Source organism: Sapajus apella, unplaced genomic scaffold (assembly GCF_009761245.1).
Source record: "Sapajus apella isolate SASKATOON/1434 unplaced genomic scaffold, GSC_monkey_1.0 scaffold2, whole genome shotgun sequence".
Lineage (NCBI taxonomy): Eukaryota > Metazoa > Chordata > Mammalia > Primates > Cebidae > Sapajus > Sapajus apella.
Genome location: NW_022436942.1, coordinates 23,869,096 through 23,886,682, shown reverse-complemented (window position 1 = coordinate 23,886,682; position 17,587 = coordinate 23,869,096). Strand labels below are relative to the sequence as shown.

General features: G+C 48.5%; 2 protein-coding genes across 2 annotated transcripts in view; both read right to left on the bottom strand.

Moving 5' to 3' along the window:
• KRT74 (keratin 74) overlaps positions 1-13,431 on the bottom strand; it is a 32,191-nt gene extending 18,760 nt beyond the window's left edge. Inside the window, exon 1 of the mRNA XM_032293157.1 lies at positions 13,364-13,431. The gene's annotated coding sequence lies outside the window, so the exon portion shown is untranslated. The remainder of the gene's footprint in view (positions 1-13,363) is intronic.
• Positions 1,447-13,803, bottom strand: KRT72 (keratin 72). Its single transcript, XM_032293147.1, has 9 exons — positions 13,364-13,803; positions 11,264-11,478; positions 8,720-8,780; positions 8,244-8,339; positions 7,294-7,458; positions 6,673-6,798; positions 3,471-3,691; positions 2,792-2,826; positions 1,447-2,042 (listed from the first exon to the last, which is right to left on the bottom strand). Exons 1-9 carry the CDS (start codon positions 13,787-13,789, stop codon positions 1,852-1,854), a joined length of 1,536 nt encoding a protein of 511 aa, XP_032149038.1. The 5' UTR covers positions 13,790-13,803; the 3' UTR covers positions 1,447-1,851.
• Between the last annotated feature and the right edge of the window lie 3,784 nt (positions 13,804-17,587).

Genomic DNA, 17,587 nt, shown 5'->3' with positions numbered 1-17,587 from the left:
GAGTGAGGGACAGGCATGTGAGCAGCTGGCATGACACCAGAAAAATAGAGTGCCAGCTTTCACATGGGCTCAAGACAGGGTTGTGAGTGTGTAGGCCAATGGGCCAGCCCCGGCTGCTCACCAGTGCTGTGAATATGGGCAGATCACTCACCCATCCGGGCCTTAGTTTGCCTGCCTGTAGAATGGGCGTGTGGGGTAGGGAGGTGTTGGGCCACAGCTGTCATGATCCTTCTCATGGAATGAAGACTGATGGATCCACCTGGACCAGACACCACAGGAACGTGGGTGGTGGCCACACAGGGTGAGCCATCAGTAGGTAATGGACATCGGAGGTTGAGAAAATGATATTTGCAAAGACCCTTGGCTGTGAAACATCTGGCCTGCACGGGGAAAGGCTGGAGAATAAGGTGGCAAATGATGCAGGGGAGACAGGATCTCGGACACTCTGGTTGCCACCCTCAAACGAGCCTTGCACTTGAAAGATGGGCTCACATTAAGAGTTTTTCTCAAATCAGCTGTGCTAACTGATGCTGAGAAACAAACATTCTTGCAGAAACACACACACATACACACACACGCACACGCACACACACACACACACATACACACACACGCACACATACACCCACATACACACGCACACATACGCACACACATACGCACACATACACACACACACATACACACATACACACACACACACACACACACACAGAGAGAAATAAAAGAGCATCCTTGAATCTCAGCTCTACTCCACTGACGTTTTCTTCGTAGTAGTTAACACTGCTTGACTTCATCCTATATGTTGCTTTGGTAGGTGCATATTTTCACTCTCCCCCATAGACTATCAGCTCTATGGGGCCGGGGTCTGTGCCTATTTTGTTTATTCCGGTATTCTCAGTGCCTGAGCAATGCCTAGCTCACTGAATATTTGTTAAGCAAGGCACTATTTCAAATACACCTTAGATTGAGATCCCGTAAGCATGTATACACACAGGCCTTACACATTAGGGTGAAAAGGAAATTGGTTAGAAGAGGAAGGCAGGGCCATTGTGTGGGAGCAGGACTGGGGAGTGAGTGGTGGGTGATGGAGAGTGAGACGGTGGGAAAAATGAAGAAGCAGCCGCTCGAAACACAGACAGTGCGTGTGCACCACCATGGGCGCTTGGAGAACCGGAGCAGGCAGCTGTGCAGAAGCGCTCATGCCTGTGTCCACCGTGGGGCAATGATGTCTCACAGGGCTATTGTGCAGACAGGTGGCACAGGGCCCGGGAAGCATCCGGCCTGCCCGGCAGTGGCCTCAGCAATAAATTGCAACTGTTTACCAGGATCAGCCCTCACCAGATAAAACCAGTGAAAAACTGCATGAGGCCAGAGGGAAGCAAAAGTCAGATCCAGAAAAGTTAAGGCACTACAGATGGTGACATCCTGGGCAACAGATTCAACTGAGAACCAAACAGACTTAATCATTTATTGCAGGAGAAGCAGAGGACTGGACACAGTCCCAATCAGAAGACGAAGCGAGTCCCTTGGCAGTGAAGACCCAGGAAAGACATGGGGGCAGAGGGGCTTGTAGCTGGCCACGGGGAAACATTCTGGGTATGTGTGTTGTCTTTGCATTTGGGTAATGACCCAGTGAAAGGGGACCAAGAAGGAGGTCACTGAGGCAGCCCATGACAGGACTCCTTGTGTCAGAGCATCACACCTTGAGGACAACAGGGAGAGGAAATGGGGTCGGGACTGTAGTGACAGACAAAGCATTTCTGGACTCGGAAAGGGGGCCCAGGGAAGGAGAGGGAGGAGATGGGTGGGTTGGGAAGCCTTCTGCTCACAGAGCCAGCCACCTGTCCATCATCTGGAGGCCTTTTTGGTGGCACAGCTGCCACCCGAGGTTTTGGCAAGGGGATCCTTGAGCTCACTGCCACAGCTGCCTTTGGTCTTGACGTCTGCAGCTGCAGTTTTGTAGCTATAACTGCTTGAGGCCCCAAAGCCCATGCTGAAGCCAGCCCCTCCTGCCCCAGCATTGGTGCTGCTGATGACGGCTGGAAGGGATGAGAAAAGACCTCAGCCTCAGTCATCCCCAAACCCACGTCACACCCCCTCCTGGGGCATCCTGGGCCACCCGCTCCACTCTCTCGCCTGCAGCGGCTTCATGCTGAGATGGATTCTGTCTGTTGTGTATTTCAGTTTGCTAAGAGATTTTTATCAGCACTGATCATAGGGCTTTATTTTTCCTGCACTTAGCCTCATACATTTTGCCTTTTCCTATTAGTCTGTGGATTTCCCCCATGGGGAGGACCAAATGAAGAGAGGAACTTCCCAGGCCCCATCTGGTGCTGCTGGTCTGCTGATGAGGAAAGGAGCCAGTGAGGGCCCTGCCTCTTAGCATCACGGCATCTCCCCACAGGCTATCCAGCTTTTACAGCTGAGCAGGTGCTCTCAGCTGTCTTTTCCCATCCTTCAACCTTCAGGCCCCCTCAATCCCCCTTACTATAATCTGGTGCCTTTATTTTGGTCAACAGAAAAAGAATGTCACTATTAAGCATCATTCATTAGGTGATACGCTCCTGAATATGATTTGATCTTTCTATGGATTGTACTTTTGTATCTCATGATATTCTTCTCCATCTACTTCTTCCCCTTGGCTACTACAGCCAGCTCCCTCCTTTTGCCCTTAAGTCTCCCCTGAGCCCTCTCTGTGACTCTGATTTCTCTTTTGTGTCCTGAATTAAAGGGACTCGGACTTCTGGTAAGGTGACCAAGGGCAGAACTGAGATCTGCAGATACTTACAGATGCTCACAGAATTTGGATATTCGCCAGACATCCTGAAGAGGGAGAAGAAAAACAGGCAACTCCTCCACAAACAATCACCCCAACCACCTGGGAGTCATCTCTGTGAATAAGCCTCTCAAAGCAGAACGTGCCTTCCCAACCCCATCCCAGCCTCCTTTCTTCCCACGCATCCCAGTGCGACCTCCCAAGAAAAGAACCGAGATGGAAATCTGCAGCTAGGAGTCAGCTCTCCATCAGGCTGCTTTGGAACTGCCTGCTGCGTGGGATCACTAGGCCTCCATTTCCCTCTAATCATGCCACTGGTCTTAGACGATTCAGAAGAATAGCTTACCACCCCATTGGAGTCCCAGGCTTTGCTGGAGCACCCTTGAACTTGGACAGTCCTTAGAGGCCATCTTGCTCCTCCCCCACCCACAGAAATACAACATGAACAGTCAGGGGATGCTGTTTCTCAAGCATTGCCAGCATTAATACCTCCTCTCCCACAGCCTTTGGGATTTTTTACAACTTGGTCCTGCCTGCTGTCTTAACTTTGGCCTTCCTAACCACGTGGCAAGCCCATTTGCTCTATGGTTTTACTTCAGTGGGACCTAAACAGGACCAAAGCGTTTGCCCTGGAGCTTCCTACCAAAGCAGAGAGAAAACTGGCCCTGACACGGGGTATGCGGCCCCTCACCTGCACTCCTCACTCTCCAGCAGTTTGCGGTATGTGGCAATCTCCACATCCAGGGCCAGCTTCAGGCTCATGAGCTCCTGGTACTCGCGCAGCATCCGTGCCAGCTCCTCCTTGGCCTGATACAGGGCGCTCTCCAGCTCATCCAGCTTGGCCCGGGCGTCCTTCAGGGCGCAGTCCCCCCGCTGCTCAGCATCGGCGATGGCCGTCTCCAGGTTGGCGCACTGAGGGGCAAACATATCCAGCACTTTGCGTCCAAGCCCAGTTCTGAGATCTTGCTTGGACAGCCTCCCCTCGGTTTTTCCTAACTGATGGTAAGTGCTTGGAGATCCTCCTGGTTTATCCAACTTTGGCTATCCCTACAGGTGAATCTGTCCTTCCCCTAACTCCAGGTATGGTCCACCCTGGTTCATGCCTCTGCATCTGAAGCCTGGGAGGGAGGAGGGAAAGGCACTGAGAAAGTGGGCATCCTGAGCACGTGGTCCTTGCCCTCTCCCTCCTGGACTGAAATATCAGCTGTAAGATTCTAATGTCAACTCTGGAAAAAAGTTTCTGAGCAGCTAGACTTCATTCAGCTCTGCAGTGTATAGGTTGTTTTAGGAGATCCCATAAATCACGGAGAAAATATGAGGACCAATAAAGTTCCTATTAAAATGTCCTATAAACTTGTGACACCTAAGAGTTTAGTCGCAAATCCTACAGAGAACTATGTTAAATGGCAACAAAAGAAGAAACCTTTACATAACTAGAAACAGAAAACCAAACACTGCATGTTCTCACTTATAAGTGGGAGCTGAACAATGAGAACACATGGACACAGGGAGGGGAACAACACACAATGGGGCCTGTTGGCACGTGGAGGGAGGTAGAGCTTTAGGAAAAATGGCTAAAAAAAAATAGCTAATGCACCCTGGGCTCAATACCTAGGTGATGGGTTAACAGGTGCTGCAAACCACCATGGCACACGTTTACCTGCCACGTACCCCAGAACCTAAAACCTGCACATCCTGTACATGTACCCCAGAACTTAAAACAAAAACAAAAATAAATAAATAAATAAAATAGGCTGGGCACTATGGCTCATGCCTGTAATCCCAGCATTTTGGGAGGCCGAGGCGGGTAGATCACCTGAGGTCTGGAGTTTGAGACCAGCCTGACCAACATGGTGAAACCCCATCCCTACTAAAAATACAAAAGTGAGCTGAGTGTGGGGGCACACAGTTGTCTGTAGTCCCAGCTACTCGAGAGGCTGAGGCAGGAGAACTGCTTGAACTGGGAGGTGGAGGTTGCAGTCAACCAAGATTGCACCACTGCAACTCCAGCCTCAATGATAGAGCAAGACTCTGTCTCAAAAAATAATGAATTAATTAATTAAAGAAGACACTTTGCATAGCTAACAGGTTTTACCAGCTTCCAGGCCCCTGCTGTTGGGGGAAGCATGTCCCTTGCTGGAGGAAACTGCAGCTGGGGCTGTGTGCTGGAACGCATATGAAAGCCCCCAGGAGGCTTCCTGAGCCCTTCATCTGGGCCTGTGTTCCCTCAGCTCAGGTTTTGGTGGGGGCTGAGGTTTTCTTTCTGGGTTGTGCCTGTCTGTGGAGCCACGTTTGCTTCACACCAAGAAAAGCAGCTGATCCAAGGCCAAATAGACTCTAGAATATTGTCCAGCTGCCACCAGCCCCTTCTGCTAGGCAGGTCCCTAGCAGTGCCAATGCCCTTGAATTTTGGATGAGTGGCTCACAGCCTCAAGAAGATGCCTAGGATCCAGCGGTCTAACCACAGAAAACCCTGCCCCACCCTTGGGACTCTAAAGGTTTCATCAAGCACTGAGTGGCCATACACTCTGTCACCTGTCTTCTATTCTTTTTCACTAACCAAGATCTCCCATAATGAACCTGGGGCAGGGGGACACCCAAAGCTTGGGTCTTGTGAATGTGGCCCGAGTTGAAAGGACTTGAAATTTTAGCATCCTTGGAAACAAACATCACATGGATTCTGAGAACACCAAATGTCAAGAGACTCTGCATGTGACATGGTGGGCTTCTTTGATGGAAGAGGCCAGAAGGGCAGGAAGCACCTTAGCTGAGGGCCCTCAAAAGGAGCCACAGTGTTCCCCGCAGAGGATATCTTCCCTGACCCCAAAGCACTGTGGCATTCTGATAACAAAAAGTCACTTTCTAGTAACCATAAACAGATAGCATTTTATTAAACACTGTAGTAGAATACTGAGGGTAGCTTCAAACATCTATGTTTTTTCTGCATTTACATGGCTCTTGATTAAACAAAAACACCATAAGTTATTTAATGCTGGTGTTTTTTCTTCCCACTACCATGCGTACAGAGGAGGGGTGTGTGTGTGTGTGTGTGTGCGCGCGCGCACGCGCGTGCGTGTGTTTGTGTCAGCATGCAACATGCAGGGTAAGAGATGCGGTACAGGGAAGGGTCAGCAGATGGAACAACTTGACTTGCCTGGGAGCTGAGAGCCTTAAACCCTGGCACTGCCTCCTCAAACTTGAGAATTCATGGGTTTGCTTGCTTCAGAGTCATGGTTGTGGTTGCACGAGTACTACCTCCCAGAGAGGGGCGCCTTAGTGCAGCGCCCTCCCCACAGCGCAGCACTAGTGCAGGGCCCTGAGCCGGGTCTAGGTTGTGAAGGCTGTGCCTCCTCCACTTTGTTCTAAAATCTCCTGCTGCATTTTCTCTCTCCTCACAAGGATTCATCATGTGAAACCTGCAAATGGCTTTCTTTTACCTCCTATGTCAGGTCTAAACCCCATGGCCTGGTTTTTGAGATTTCCCATAATCTTCCTATTCCCACCCAGGGGTGTCCCCTGCTCCCTGCCACCCCTGCTGAGCAGCAGGCCACCTGCCTCAGATAGGCAAGCCCACCTGCATGCATGCTGTGCACATCCCTCCTTGGCCCATTGCTCCTGCCAGCTCCTTCACCTGCTCTTTCCCCTCTCCCAGTGTAATCCCACCTCCTGCAAAGCTTCCCTGGGGTCTTCATTCACCTCTTGCCCCTCTGGGCTCATGCAGCACTTACCTACAGTGTGTAGGCTACTCTATCCCTCCCTATCTGTTCAGATTGTCCCTCCTGGTGAGTTAGAGGAGACCCAAAGGAGGGCATTTTGTTTTACCCTTTCTTCATACTCTGGCCCAGATTGGGGATCAGTGAGTGCTGTTAGTGGATTCATTTCATATAACCCACCTGCTTCTTCACACTCCCTATCTCTGAGCGGATCCTCTGGATCAGGCGGTTGAACTCAGAGATTTCAGCCTTGGTGAGCTTGAGGTCATCCCCATGCTGGCCTGCTGTGACCTGCAGCTCCTGGATCTGAGGTTGGGTAACAAGAGAAGAGGACCACAAGGATCTACTGAACTAGGGCAGGATCCTTTTCTTCCAGACAGGAAAGGACCTGCCCTAGTTCAGTAGAATCCTCAGGTTCTCAAATATGAGCATCTTGGTGGAGGCCAATTTTCCTGTCCTCATTTTGCCAAAGTTGGAAACATGAAGCTAACACAATATATGTGAATTACCCATAGAAACAGTGTCAGAATCCTATCAGGGTTATAGCTGGTGTCACCTCAGCCAAGGGCCGTGACGGAGGAAAGGTTAAGCCCCATATATGTCTGCAACACAAGTCAAGACTGTGGTCAATCTCCCTTACCCATGGGGTGGCATTTCCACAAGACCCAACTCCAAGACAAAGGAGGTCTTGACTGAACCCAAATGCACACACACACAAACACACACATGTACTCATGCATGCATACTGCGAGGGTGCTAGCAGTGGCCAGTGGGACTCGGCACACCTGGTGGCCAGCTCACCTTGGTCTGGTACAGGGCCTCGGCCTCGGCCTTGCTCTTCAGGGCGATCTCCTCATACTGGGCGCGGACCTCAGCAATGATGCTGTCCAGGTCCAGGTCCCGGTTGTTGTCCATGGACAGGATGACAGACGTGTCGCTGATGTGGGACTGGATCTGAGCGATCTCCTGGGGAATGGTTGTGGGAGGGGAGCGAGTTAAGGGGTCCTCATGAGGAACCAGTTATCTTGGTGCTCCCTGGGCAAATTCCTCACAGCTCCTCTCTGCCTCTCCTCAGCGTTTGAACTCTGCCTCAGCACCAGTGCCTGGCAGGGATGTGAATGAGTGCCTTAGGCTTTCAGCCCCAAGTGCTGGGAGCTCCTTTCTCCATCGCACACTCAGGACCACTCCTGCCCTCTTCTACATTGTTATCCTCAGAAGCCAGCCACCGCCACCCTCCTCCCATAGGACCAAACTCTTTCCCTAGCATGCGGAGGGCCCTAGGGAGTCACCAGCACTGGCCTCTTCCCCAGGCCTCTGTACCCTTCCTTGTTCCTCGTGCTTTAGTATGGCACAGGCTCCTGGATCGTCAATTTTTCTGCCCCTCTCAGCACCCACTGAAATCTTCTTCCTCCTCTCTCCAGAAACCTACACTGATGACCCAGGCAGAATCCACCATTCCCTCCTCTGCTGTCTCAAGGCTCGGCTAAACGGTGTTTTCCTGCCAGGCTGTGAACTCCTGGAGGTCAGAAATCATTTCTTCTCCTTCATGGACTCGTCAAAACCTAGCTCATTGCCCAGCACCCAGCAGGGCCTTGGTGAATGCAGGTGGAAGAAGCCTAGAGGGCTTCCAGCTGTACCAGGTTGAAAGCTTTCTCCCTACCAATTTTTGGTTCACACAACCCTCTAGCCAAGGGCTAGAAGCCACTTGTTAGAGGAGCAGACCTCACAAGAGAGGTCAGCCAAGTCCTTACCCCTTCATAAAGGCACTTGAAGAATTTAATCTCATCTGTCAAGGAGTCCACCTTGGCCTGGAGCTCAACCTTGTTCATGTAGGCAGCATCCACATCCTGGGAGCACAGGACAGTCAAGCCTCCCCGAGAGAGCCATCCATGCCCTTCCCTCCCTCCCTCCCTCCCTCCCTCCCTCCCTGCCACAGGAAGCCCTGCTCTCTCTGCTCCCTTCACCCTGTGCTCAGTCCCTGAAAGCAAACCAACTAACATGCAATGTAATGCCCACACCAGTAGTGCAGCAAAATGCTCAGATTTTAGACTGGCAAATTCTAGAAACAGCATGCATCCCAGGGAAGGGATTTGGAAGGAGCGGCTAGGAAGTTAGGGTCCCAGTCACCCCTGTCCAGTCACCCCTTTCCTCATCCTGCAAGCATCACTGTGCCAGGTGGACAGGGAGCCCTCTAGGCTTCTTCCAGCCCACCCTGCACCCCTCTTACCTTCTTGAGCACCACAAACTCATTCTCAGCAGCTGTGCGTCTGTTAATCTCCACCTCATACCTGCATGGGGCAAGACAATGAGATAATTCAATTCTGCAAGCACTCACTGAATAGTTAGTGACCACCTCTGTGCCAAGAGCCGCGTGGTAGGGGGGGTCTTCAAACTGGGATTCATGTACCCCTGGGATACACATAACCTTCCTAAAGAGGATGCAGGCAAGGCCATATTTAAAGAAATCGATTGCCAGCTCCTCTGTCCCTATGCAGTCTGCCTTAAAACTACCTGCCTCAGAAAGCACCTGTGGTTGAGATGTCATGCATTTTCTACTGCCCACTTCCTGTCACAGTTAGCCCCTCCCACATTATAGCAGAGGTGAAAAGGCACCCACCCCCACACCAGCACCACATGACAACTTAATATTGTGCAATAGTTCAGGGTGCAAAAACCTCCTAGGCACCAAACAAAAGCACCATTCTCACTTTCAAACTGTACATTATACTTATTTCTTTTACATATTTCTGTTCCAGGTGAAGCAGAAACAGAAGCAAGATCTAAGACACAGAAATTTGGATAGGACTGGGATGTTCTGAATACAGACATATTGTTGATTGGGGAGGTAAGGGTGCTAATCATTTTATTTAAAGAGCTTACCTCTTCCATCCCTTACTTTTCCCAAAGAACACATTATAGGACATTTGTGAGGGTAAACAAAATAGAGCATTGGTAAGAAATAATTAATGCTAAATGGACAAGCAAAGTGTGGTGTATACATACAATGGAATATCATTCAGACTTAGAAAGAAAAAAAAAATTCTACAATATGCAACAACACGGATGAACCTTGAGGACATTCTGCTAAGCAAAAGAAGCCAGTCCCAAAAAGGCAAATATTCCAAAAGACCAATGATCCCATTCGTTTGAAGCACTTAGAGTAGTATAAGTCAGAGACAGAAAGTGGAATGCTGGGTGCCAGGGGCTGGGAAAGAGGGGAGGAGATGGGGAACTAGTGTGAAGTGGGTACAGGGTTCCAGTTTCACTAGATGGAAAGCATTCTGGAGGTGGACGGTGGTGGCGGTTGCAGACATTATGAATGTATTTGATGCCACTGAACCGTCCACTTAAACATGGTTAAGATGGCAAATTCTGTTATGTGTATTTTATCACAACAAAAAATTGGAAAAAAAAATAAGGCTAGATGATAGCTTTTTAATTCATGTACTCAGCATAAACAATCCTTTTCAGCTCTTCGCTCATTCCTAAGGCATGTCCCTGGCAGTGCTCTCCCCAAAAAGCACTGCTGAATGGCTGAAGCAGGGCCGGGTAGTGAAGAAAGTTATTTCAAATGTGACTAGGATGTTTCCTGAGGCTGCAGATCTTTCTTGTTATGCTATGTAAAGCACACAGAAAGCAGTCCATATGATTTACCTCAAATTCTGTGTCTTATTCAAGGGATAACTGAAACTTTTTAATCAAATTATGTCATGAAACAGCTATTTCTGTTACAGTCAATATAGTATCTTACAAAATTGTTAATAATGTCTACCTCCTTTTAATAAAAATAAAAGCATATGGTAGTTGCCAGACCAATTAATTTTTAATAGTTTATATCTATTTCCTAAAATACATAGAAAACATTTGACCAAGTGGGTTATCAAAATCAATTACATTAGTGATAAATAATTTTATATTATTTACTTGCAGAAACCAAACAATAGCATTAAATATATATATTAAAAAGAAAAATGATGCATTTTATAGCATTATAAACTTAAAAATAACATTATTTTAAAGATATGTTACAATGAATAATTAAAAGTTAAACCACGAAAAAGTACATATTGATTTATCTGGTTTTATAACATAAATAGTTGTATTAGTTATATTAAATCTAAATCATTTTAATCTTAAATGCTTCCAGTAACCCATTACACAAGACATATTTCTTAGTTTATTGCTGAGTGGATTTTATAACAGTCCCTAAAGTACAAATTCTTATTTTTACTTGAATTTAGAAATGAAATCAGGCTTTTTCTGATAAAAAGCAACTCATGTCTCTGATGTGAACATGAAAATTGGCTTTTCCAATAAAGCTAGAGGGCAGATATTTTCTATATAAATTGAATAAGGTAAATCTGCAGCTAAAAATGTGTATGTGTGTGTATTTATGTATAAAAACATGAGGCAGAATCACATTATTTGTTAAGGATAAAGAATTGGCATAGGCATATTGAGTACTAACAGTATTTTATATTTCCAGTCCTTTCCGATCCATTGGATTAAACATAGTGCTCTGTTTTGAGACAACTCTCTTTCCCTCATTCCTTCATTTTCAGTGCTAGAAATTGAGCACACATTTATTTCCTAGACACTTTGGGGCACCAATGTAGGTAGAAGCTATTCTTTTCCTAAGTCCCATTCTGTCTGGATGTCCCTCCCTCCCACAGTGTCAGCAAAGGATCTAAGAAGCAAAAATGCTGCCTCTAAATGAAAACTTCATCTGAAATTTGATCCCCCAGGGGCATATTCTCTGCCACTCACTCACCTCTTCTTGTAGTCCTCCACCAAATCCTGCATGTTCCTCAGCTCCGAGTCCAGCCTCACCCTGTCCCCGGACAGCGTCTCCAGCTGCTTCCGCAGGTTGCTGATGTAGCCCTCATAAATGGGCTCCAGGTTTTTCCTGCAGTTGTTCAAGTCCAGCTGCTGCAGGAGGTCCCACTTGGTCTCCAGTACCTGATTCTGCTGCTCCAGGAACCGCACCTGGAACCCAAAGCCAGTCATCGCCCAGAGTCCCCATGCTGTTGCCTCTCAAGAGTGAGGAGAGGGCCCCAGAAACCAGAGGCAGCTGTCCTAGGGGACTGGGGGTAGAAAAGAACAAGGCTTATCCTGGGGAGGATTCAGCCAAGGGACATGCTCACCTGGATCACTAAGACAAGAAATAGGACCTGATTTCTATTAGAAATCAGGAAGAGGGCTTAAGCAATGGTACCATCTGCCTCTGCCTTAGTGAGTTTTCATGAGACAGAGGTAGCTTCTCTTGCTATAAATGCTGGTGTTTTCTGAGTAAAGGGAAATGGGGAGCAGGGGAGAAATAGCGACTGGGGGGTGACATTGGAACGCACACTGGCATTTAGAGCGTTCTTCCCGTTGCGTAGCCTAAATTGCGTTTGGTTTGTTCATTTCTTTGTTCATAGCAGGTTATCACATTTTCACAAGGTTTCTTCATATTTGACCAGGGTGCAAGTTTTTAGATTCATTAACTCCAGGCCCTCTGCCACACACCAGCATTCCTCTCCTCACCTGTCTCTTAGCTTGAGCGGCAGGAGGAAACATGCTAGAGAACAACAGACATGAAAGAGAAAGAAAATGCCCTGGCCTCTGGAGTAGCCACTGCGTTTCTTCCATGCAGACCTGAGCCCTCCAGCCACCTCACTTCCCCCTCCCTAGCAGAGTGGTGACACACAGCCCACCACCAACTGTCCTGTTTAGATGAGCTCATTTCTTAGCCTCCCATGTCCTAATTTTCTCATCCGCAAGGCAAAACAACAACAGAGTCATGAGTTGTGCATTAGTAAATGAGGATCACTTAGGCAGCACCATAAATGTCAGCCAGCTATTGCTATCAGGCCCCTTACCACTTACCATCTAGACCTTCCACCCAGGTGGAGACAAGAGAAGCCCATTCCCTGTCTGCTCTCCACTCACTGGTGTCATGCCTTGGAATCTCCAGGGTCAACTTCCCTATTACTCCAATTTCTGGACGCCCCACCCTCAGCACACACCTGTAACTTTACCTGCGCTCTTTCCAAGTGCCTCCTCAGCCTCACCCTTCAGTTTTCTGGCCCTTTTCTCTCACCTTCCTGGCTACACACTTACCCAACTCCCCAAACACCAAGCACCATGTCCTGCAGCGTCTCCTGGCCTGTGGTCCTAATGCCCTGTCCTGAACATGGTCCCATCTCCTGGTCTGATATTGGGAGCTCTCAAAGTGCCCATTCCTCGTAGCTCCTGCCCCCTCCCTTCCCACAGTCTTGCCTCATGCAAGAAAGGAATGAAGGTCCTTGATAGGTTTGGCTGTGTCCCCACCCAAATCTCAACTTGAATTGTGTCTCCCAGAATTCCCTCGTGTTGTAGGAGGGACCCAGTTGAATCCTGGAGGCCCGTCTTTCTCCTGCCATTCTCATGATAGTGAATAACTCTCACAAGATCTGATGCGTTTGTCCGGGGTTTCTATTTTTGCTTCTTCCTCATTTTTCTCTGGCCGCCGCCATGTCAGAAGTGACTTTGGCCTCGTGTCGTGATTGTGAGGCCTCCCCAGCCATGGGGAACTGTAAGTCCAATTAAACCTCTTTTTCTTCCCAGGCTCGGGTATGTCTTTATCAGCAGCGTGAAAATGGACTAATACCTCCTGCTTACTGGAAGCGTGTGTCTCGCACTGTTCTGAGCACTTTATAAACATCCCAATTAAGCCTCATCACAACCCGCTGGAGGAAGACCCATTATTGTGCCCGTTTTCCAGATGGAAAAGGCAGGCTTGGAGAAGTGGTGACTCGCCCACGTTCCCACGCAGCTCGCCAGTGGCAGAGCCGGCCCCACTGTGCACGCTGCGCCCCCCGCAGGGACAGGCCGATGGCCCAGGACCCACCTTGTCAATGAAGGAGGCGAACTTGTTGTTCAGCGCCTTGATCTGCTCCCGCTCCTGGGCGCGCACCTTCTGGATCTCGGGGTCCAGCTCCACGTTGAGCGGGGCCAGGAGGCTCTTGTTGACGGTGACCTGAGGGATGCCCCCGGGCGGGCACACGGAGGGACACGCGGGCCCCAGCCCCGCGCTGCCGAAGACGGTGCCCACGAAGCCGCCCAGGCGGCCGCCGCTCCGCCCCGCCGCAGCGCTCAGCGCCAAGCGCCGGCTGCCCCCGGGGCAGAAGAGGCTCTTGCTGCCGAAGGAGGCCGAGCCCTTGACCCCGGCCCGGAAAGAGGCGGAGCTGCTGCCGATCCTGCCCGAGAGGACCGCGGAGCAGCCGCTGAAGCCCAGGCGCTCCCCGCCGGGGAAGTGGGTCAACTGGCGGCTCATGGCTGGCGAAGACCGGTGCTGGCGGCGCGGGAGGCAGGAGGGGCGCAGACAGCCGCTGCGCTCTCGGCCAGGCTCTCCCCTTAAATAGCCTGGCTGGCTGCAGTCTGCCTAATTTGTACGTCGAAAACACCTTTTAGATCCCTCGAGGACTCTTGGGTTCTTCATGTAGGAAATTACCATCCACTCACGGAGATTTTTGTCCACCATGAACTCCCCATGAATCCCTATAAAGTGACCCAGAACCCAGCATTTACTTGGCTCACCTCCTACATTATCCCTTATCTCCACCTGCTGCCCTCCAATTACTGGGGTTATCACCCCCAAGATCGCCCCTGGAAGCTTCCAATGGGTCTGGCCTCTCTGGGTGTGTGTCTGGGGAGACGGAGGTGTGTGAAGCAGATGTCCAGGCTGGTTCTCTTCAGAAGGCCATGAATGGGGTCAAGAATATTCCGGAAAATCATCCTTAGCCTGTCCTCCTCCTGCCTCCCAGGCTTCTGCGTGAGGACAAGTTCTGTCCTGTGTGCAGGAAGGAAGCTGAGAAGGAGGAGATTTTGGCCCCATCCGCAGAGACCTCTCAGTCTACTGGGGGAGGCAGGACACAGAGCACTCTGGGTACAAGTGTTGGGGGTGACTCTGGACCAGAGTGAAAAGGTTTCTCCATGAAAGCATTTCTGGATTAAGAATGGGATGGAGGGAAGAAGTCCTGGGGAGGTGGCACAGGAAGGCTTAGGCATGGTTTAGCAGATGATATGTCCTAAGGTTTTGGGTTATTTTCATTTTTGTTTTCTTTTACTAGCAGAAGAGGCTCATTCATCCAAATCCAGGAAACCTCTGCTCAGATCACTTGCCACCCTGTGGTTTCTAATTCAGCGTCAAAACGTGACCAGTTATTAGGAACAGGTCAAGACTCTTCAGATCTAAAACCAAGAACTAGATTCTAGAACTTGATTCCCTTGAAGCTACTTCATTCCCTTGAAGCTACAGAGGATACTTCTTCCATCTAACCCGATTCCACTTTCTCAAACTTAAGTTGCCTTCAAGTCTCCCCCTCTCTTAGCAGAAGCCCTCCTATTCCTCTGACATGCGGGTGGAATTGTTTCATTGCTCTTATTTCTCAAGCTGTCGGAGTCCTGAGTGTGTGTTCCATTTCCTCTATTGGATTGACAGGATGGACTCACCCTTTTCTCCCCTGCTCCCCCAGTGCTCAGCCCAGGTCTTGGTTCCAGGGACATTCAGGATGATTGTGAAACAGCAGAGGGCTTAGGGAAAGGCTCTTAACTGTGCCCTCAGTGATATCCTGAAGGCTGGGCTCCCCTTGAGGATCTCGTGGGATGGCTAAATGGTACCTGGGGGTGATTGGCTGACACAGCCTCCACTGGGCCAAGGACAGGACATAATAACAGCTACAGCGTTTACCCCACAGGGAACAAAGTTGTGGGGGCATTGTTAAGCGGTGGAGATGGCGCCGATCACAGATGAACAGATAGCGGCGTCTGGGTGTCCTAGGTGGGAGAGACGGTGGGCTCTCAGTGCTGCCTCAGAGGAGGGGCTGTAGTCCATTCCCTCTGGAGAGAAGAGGGGCAGTATCATTGTGGCTAGGTGACCAGCAGACCCTTCAAGAAGATCAAAGTTATCCTTTTCATTATTACATGAGATTTTTCCTCTGCCCCATAAATTTAGCCAGTTTTTTCCCACAAGCACTAAAATGAATTTATTTATTCCGGCCATTGAGCATAGAAAAGTAATAAATGGATTACATTGAAAGAGAATAATTTTTACATAGGATTGGCTTAGAAAAGATGTCTTTGAAATCATTTTTTTTTTCCTTAGAAATTTTCTAAGGAGTTGAGATATCCTGGGACCCGGGCTCTTCTGCCCAGGGTTAAGGAACAGGTAAGCTGATCTTTTCTTATCTTCCCAAGAGGGGTTGACTAGCTGGATGAATAAGGGATTCTTCAACCCCTGAATCACCTTTATTATAGATCATGAAGAGACAGAAGTGACACATGCAGATTTCAAAGGCCTCAGATGTGTGGGGATGTCAGCAGGTCAAAGTGGGTTGAGGCCTGGGAGAAGGAGTTGCCTCTGCCTCTGATAGCAGCTTACAGTGTCACCTCAGGCCCTGGTCCTCTGTCATTAGTTCTTGGGTTAAAGCAACCCCTGGATTAGTAAACTAGACCAGGAGCCTTGACCTTTGAAACCAGATGTCTACTACAAAAGATGGATGAAACCACTCTAGGCCAAGAATTGCAAATGCATTGCTGGTTAAACTGGATCTTGGAGGCTGTGCTGGGTTTAAAAAAAAATTAAGCAGGCATCATATTTCAGGACTTTCTAGACCCATTAACATGCTTAGTGCTAGAGCAATTTTAGGGCAGTAAACTATTCTGTATAGTACCATAATGATGGCTACATGTCATTATACATTTGTCCAAGCCCACAGACTTTCCAGTGAACCCCAGTGTAAACCATGGACTTGGGGTGATAATGCTGCATCAGTGTAAGTTCATTACTTGTAACAAATGTACCGCTCGGGTGGGAGATGTTGATAAGGGAGGAGGCTATGCATGTGTAGGGTCAGAGGTACGTGGGAAACCCAAGTACCTTCCACTCTATTTTGCTATAAACCTAAAACTGTCCTAATAAATAGTCTATTAAACAAATAAATGGATGGATGGATGGATGGATGGTAGATGGATAAATGGACAGATGGATGATATTAAACCATAATAACAGAAAAACATGATACTTTCTGCAGTACCAAAGGGTAATACAAAACTTAATGTTTTTTACACATGGTGGTTGAGAGGTGGGCTTGTGAATGGGGCAGTGTCAGTGGGGTTTTTTTTCCACTTTTTGATATGTCTGAATTTTCTAATATGAGCATATAATGCTTTTAGTTTTTCAAAAAACAACTAGAGATGAAAGGGGAGGGAAGCTGATTCTAGAATCAGAAATGAAGTTTCCTGAAAGAATAGTCTATACCTAAAAATAATAGGGGCCCCATTTATGGAGCACTTACTATATGCTAGACATGAACTAAATAATTCTCATAATTTCATTAAATTATCATAACAACTCTATGAGGTAACTAATTATTAACCCCTTTTTAGGGATGAGAAAACTGAGGCTTATGGAGCAGAAGTATCTTGCCTAAGTTACACAACTAGTAAGTTGCAAAGTCCTTCTGACTTAGGTTCCATCTGACACCCAAGTTTAACTTCTCCCTCAGGCTCTACAGGATAAAATCCCAGCTCTTAGCATGCATGAAAGGCCTCTCTTACGCACCTGCTGCCTGCCTCCCCAACTCTGGATGCCACTGCACCCTCCCTCTCCTCCTACTGAGCCTCCTCCGTCCTCACACTTCACACCCCAGCAACAATCACCTATTTGTACCATGCTGGTGCCTCTGGCTACAAAGCCTACTTCCTCCCCTTGTCCACCTAGTAAATTCCTATCCATCCTCTAAAACCTCTACACATATCGCCTCCTCTGTGAGCTTTCCCTGACCTCCCTGAAGTTCCTCTCTCTCCTCTAGGCTGCCTCTGTGTCTTCTTTTGTTGCTGACACCTCACCATGCTACAGTTATGTGTTTTATGGTTATGCTTCCATTAGGTGCATGGACAAGATTTCTTCATCACTGTATCCCCAGCACTAGCATATGCCAGACATGACATATGCTTAATGAATATTTGTCGAATGACTTTCTTCACTGGCCCTAAGAATATAGTCCTGAGACTAATTATTCCACCAATCAGTTCTCCTTTGGGAATTAAGCTTGTGCTGTAATTCATGAGA